The 5,062-nt window shown below is 52.0% G+C and overlaps 1 protein-coding gene across 1 annotated transcript; it reads right to left on the bottom strand.

The window, feature by feature from the left end:
* Nucleotides 1-3,268: 3,268 nt before the first annotated feature.
* Nucleotides 3,269-4,033, bottom strand: LOC109775307 (uncharacterized). Its single transcript, XM_020334057.4, has one exon. It carries the CDS (start codon nucleotides 3,955-3,957, stop codon nucleotides 3,382-3,384), a length of 576 nt encoding a protein of 191 aa, XP_020189646.1. The 5' UTR covers nucleotides 3,958-4,033; the 3' UTR covers nucleotides 3,269-3,381.
* Nucleotides 4,034-5,062: the final 1,029 nt, after the last annotated feature.

Raw genomic sequence — 5,062 nt, 5'->3', positions numbered from 1 at the left:
CCTCGAGCCGTCGGGCGATCCAATCCAACCACCTTCCCAACAGACCGTGCCGGCAGGAGCACGAGCAGCACTAGCACTGAGCAGCCCATGTACCACCACCACCTCATAGCAGCCGAGATCGTACGTGCCCGTTCGGCCGTTCCGAACGGAACCGACAGCCCCGGCCCGGCCGGTGACTAATCAGACCTCGCCGGCCGGGGCCTATCTGGTACAGTACGAAACGGAATGATTATGGCATCATCATGCGTGGGCGTGATCACCACCAGCGGCAAGTCGAATGTAAACCACTTGACGAAGAAAACCGATGGTTCCTTCTGTATAAACAAATAAATAAATAAAGAAAATAAGAGTATGCCCGAGAAAAAGGCGACCATAGACGGGGTTCTCGGCCCGGTTGGCGCCGCGGGGGCCGCCCTTTGGTGAGTGGCGGGGGGGCAAAGGCAAAGGCAACGGAGTGGACCGGCAGGCAGCGGCGGCCCGCAAAGACCGGCCACATGCGCCGCGTCACGAGTCCCGTGGCAGAATCATGCTGCCGCCGCTTTGGCCACTCGCACGTCGCCGCCCGCCTGCCTTTCCCTTCTTTCCCCGGAAACAAAACAAAATCGTGGATCACAGGCAAAGCTCGCCGGCATAATTTATTCCGTAGCCAGCAGAAGGCTAGATCTGGCTTTCCTTCCGTTTTTCACAGGGAATTTCGCCCATCGATCAGATCAGACGCTGCTGGCTGGACTGGAGCATTTTTCCTTCCCCATCTTGGCCTGGCTGCTCCCTGCTCCCTTTGATTGCAGCCGTCGTACTGTACGCCGCAGTGGTCGAGCCCTGCAGTTCAAAATCTGAACTGATCCCAACCGCCCAACTTCCCTGCTCGAGAAATACCATCTTTTTTTTAGGCTAGAAATGCCATCTATTTAACTGATATACGACATCTTCAGCATGCTCCTAGCTGTGGCAAATATCATCGACATTATTGCACGATCAGACGGTGACCTGTCACGGGAAAGGACAGCCTCGAAAGAGATCCGAGCGAGGGAGAGGACAGCCACCACGTCATACCCAGTGCCCGAATATAGAAAAGGAAAAAAGAGGAGAAATTTATGAAGGGTCAATCTCGCGCTGTCGTGCAAACTCATTTTTCAAGTGCCATTGACAAAATTAGCCGTCCAGCAACAGCTAGGCTTCGGCGAGAAATACGACCCCTGATTTCTCGTCTCCTTGTCCCAATATTTTTCACAAGCACAACTAGTTCAATCAGTCTGACACTATGACACGGTGTGTCTACACTACTTTATTGAGACGGCAAATCTGAATATGAATGAGTTGATAGTTTTTTTCTAGCAGAATAAGATGAGATGATAGTTGTTACACCTTGCAGATCGCTTGTATTATACGGGCTGTATAGATACGAGCAGAAAAAATCCCACGCATCTTGGCAGATGCTCTTGTTTTACAGGTCAACCGTTCCCGTCAGAATTATCCGGTCCATCCAACTCACATCCAAGTTTCTTTTACTCCCGCCGTTCCTAACTATAAGTCTTTTCAGATATTCTAAAAAGTGAGTACATACGGAGCAAAATGAGTGAATCTACACTCTAAAATATGTCTATATACATCCATATATAGTCTCTGTTGAAATCTCTACAAAGACTTATATTTAGGAACGGATGGAGTACTATTTATTTATTTTAATACAAGAATAAACGTCGAAGATTTGTCAGCTTATCTTTTTATAAAAAGTAAAGAAACATGAGGAACGCTAGAAGCTTCTGATTTTCCAATACATGTGAGTGGGCAGTTGAAACACACATGCTTTAATTTTTTTCCTCACTATTTAGGTTCTTCATTAGGTTAGGTCAACGTCCAGCATGCCGCCACCGTATCATTTTGAACATTTCCATCAACGGCCACAAATCAGCATCTGCTTTTGACCCGTGCACTCATTCACATTATATACTTTGCATATTTTTCTTGGCCAAAATAAAAGGTACTTTAGCGGATTTATTTATTCTTTTTCTTTCGTCTTATAAATGAAATTATTCCAAGAAGAACGAAAATATACTACTATGAAGCAATTTCTTCTGGAATCCCCGAGAGAATCTTTTTTTTTCTTCAGATGATTTTTTTCTCTCTACATTTTCCAGGTTTCTTGCCCACTGTTTTTTCATCTTGCATCATCTAGAAACTTTACGTCCCCAAGGGTTATAAAAAGACAAAAGTCTCAAATAAACCTTGAATTCATATCCGAAATCTGAATCAAACCCTTACCTTTCGATCCCTGGAATCGGCACCCTGTATTTTTCGATGCCGGTCAATCTTCGCCCTAGAAATATTTGTTGCACCGGGAAAAGGATGATCCCAACCGGGATTACTCACTTCTCACATTGACTATTTTAGGCCCACGTGACATCTCCATCTTCTTCCTATCTCTCTTTCTCTTCTCTTCTCGGAATACGCCATGCCACATGCATGTCTACTCGCCAGACGTCGCTCCCAAGCGTTGCGCCTCGGTGCTGTGTGTTCATCGCAGAGTCTGCTGCTGGAGTGCGAGTGTAAACCGACGTCAAGGGCACTCCGCTCTTGGCTGGTACGGCGGCAAGCTGCTCTACACGAAGCGTCCGCGGGAGACGTGATGGCAACGTCAGCTGGTCAGAAGCTTTGTTGTTTGTTGTCCGGTTGCCATCGTTCTTGGAGACCTCATTCTGTAGTCAGGTCCCGCGCCGAGAGACGAACAAACTGGCGCACAACCACCTCTGCTTCGGGGTGTCGCCGGATTCGCGCCTGGTCGAACGACGCCGGCGCAAACCATGCCGCTGCTGGCGAGTTGCCATGCGATGAGGCAGACCAGGACCATGCACTGATGAACGTATGAAGCCTTGAACTGCAGCAACAATTCCCCGTTGTTAGGTGGCCAACGGACAGTGGGATACAGCGGGCACCGGGGCACGTACATGTTAAGAAGCTGACTACCTAAGCATCTTGATCGATTCCGGCTTGATGTGATAGTATACGCAAGGTAGGCAATTGCTTCTGCCGTATTACACACGTACGCAGTACTACAAGTAGCTGAACACGTGACACACTTATCCCGGCGCGCAACGTGTACGAACGATCACGGCAGGTAAAAAAAAGATGAAAATGCATATACATCGTCGCACGTACTCGTGTGATACGCCATAGCCTCTCTAGTGATCACTTTCCCCTCGATCCTGGCAAGATTAAAAAGAACAGGGTACCAATTTCAGGGATTTTAAGGTCAGGGTTCCATTCAGACTTCGAGTATAAAGTTAAGGTTTATTTTTGACATTTCTCTTAAAAAAAGGGTAAAGCTAAAGTCAGCCAAAGGTAAAAAAGAAAAGGCTAATCCATCCATCCACTGACGACTGATCAAACGGCGGGCATGGTCTCCTGGCGAAGCACGTCGAGATCGGACGGCCCGAATGACTCGTCGCCGAAGCCGAACAGGCCGGCGTCAAAGCCGTCGTCGCCCCACTCGGCCGCGGCCGCAGCAGCCGCCACGGCGGCCTCCGGCGAGTAGGCGACGCCGCCGAAGGCGTATGCGCCGTCAATCTCGTCCTCGAAGCCCCATATCTGCTCCCCGAACAGGCCTGCGGGCTCCTCCGGCTCCCAGCCCCCGGCGTCGTCCGACGAGGAGGACGCCCCGGCGGCCGGCGGCAGGCCGAGCTCGTCGTCGGAGGCCTCGAGCAGGAACCCCAGCTCCGGCTGCGGCGGCGTCAGCTCGTCGGCGCATATCTCCTCCTCAAGGCTCCGCATGACGGAGGCCAGGTCGCCGGCCGCCGCGGCGTCGGTGTCGTCGGCGAGCAGGTCCAGCAGGTCCTCCGGTCGCATCCTCTTGGCGGCCTCCGCCTCCGCGGACGAGCCCACTTCGACGTCGGCATCCCTGGCCCTCTTGTTGTTGCCGGCATACGAACTCAGCAAGAGAGACGAGGAGGAGCTCTCCATGGCCGATGCACAGACTATTCTTCCTTCTCTTTCCCTTCGCTTCTTTGCTTCGGGTGCAACGGTCGTGAAGCGCGCAGGCATATAAATAGTCAGCAGATCGGTCTAACTTCACGTACATAATTGACATACGAGCGGCCGAAATGGTTTTTCTTACAGGCGAGTGCATAACGTGTCCTTGTCGACAAGTACAAGCGTGCAATTACCTATAGAACAAACAATACACGCGCATGGGGGGCACCTCAACGAGGAATCAATGGACCCAAGGAGCCAGGCGCATACAGATATCGTTAGATTTTTTTTATTTTTTATTTTTAACAAATATTGTTAGAGCATCTAGAGCTGAGCGCCTCAAACCGAGTCCAAACACCGGGGAGGACGGACCGGTAAAAAAAACGTATACCCGGACGTCTCAAACCGGCCTCAAACACCTGGGCTGGCGGGCACCCCTAATATCTAGCCCAGATCTGGGGGGATATGAGGGAGTCCCGGGTGCGTCCGCCACCTCGGACTAACGTTGGGGCCCATACGAAATCACTCGGAATACCAACTGTTCGACGGGCGTCTCCTCCGAAGGGTGTGAACTTCGCGTGGCGCCATTCCAACTAGCCGCCCGAGGGCCAAAGTCCGGCTATTCATGCCGGACGACGACTTCCAGCCCTAGCCACATCCACTTCCCTCCATCCCTGCATCGCAAGCCCGAGCAAGATCCGCTTCCCTCCCTCTTCGCTCGCCGTCCGTCGAGAGCCATGTCGCGATAGAGGGTGACCACCTACTCTATGCTAACGCAAGAGCGGACCTTCAGCTGCTCAAGGAGATTCGGGCTAGGCACGAAGCCAGAATCGCAGCCGGCCTGTCTCCGAAATCCTCGGAGCCGGAGAAGGAGGAGGAAGCGAAGCAGCAGCAGAAGGCGGAGCAGGACACCCAACCCATGAAGGGGGCGGACTGGAGGAGGAGACAGAGCCAGCTGCGGGCTTCGCCATGGAGGAAGCCATGGCTGAGTTCGAGGTCGCCCAAGCGAATGAGACGGTGCAGCAGGCCGCCATCCTGCAGTCCATCAAGTCGGAGGCCGAGAATGAGCCATTTTATGATTTTGTCCGGGTCTAGG

The sequence above is a fragment of the Aegilops tauschii genome, chromosome 3 (assembly GCF_002575655.3).
Source record: "Aegilops tauschii subsp. strangulata cultivar AL8/78 chromosome 3, Aet v6.0, whole genome shotgun sequence".
In the NCBI taxonomy this organism is placed as follows: Eukaryota; Viridiplantae; Streptophyta; class Magnoliopsida; order Poales; family Poaceae; genus Aegilops; species Aegilops tauschii.
Note: the sequence above shows the minus strand (reverse complement) of the source record. Positions and strands in the feature narration are given on the sequence as shown.

What these genes read in the sequence shown, in the direction of transcription:
- LOC109775307 (XM_020334057.4), bottom strand. Translation starts at nt 3,957, where the DNA reads ATGGAGAGCTCCTCCTCGTCTCTCTTGCTGAGTTCGTATGCCGGCAAC.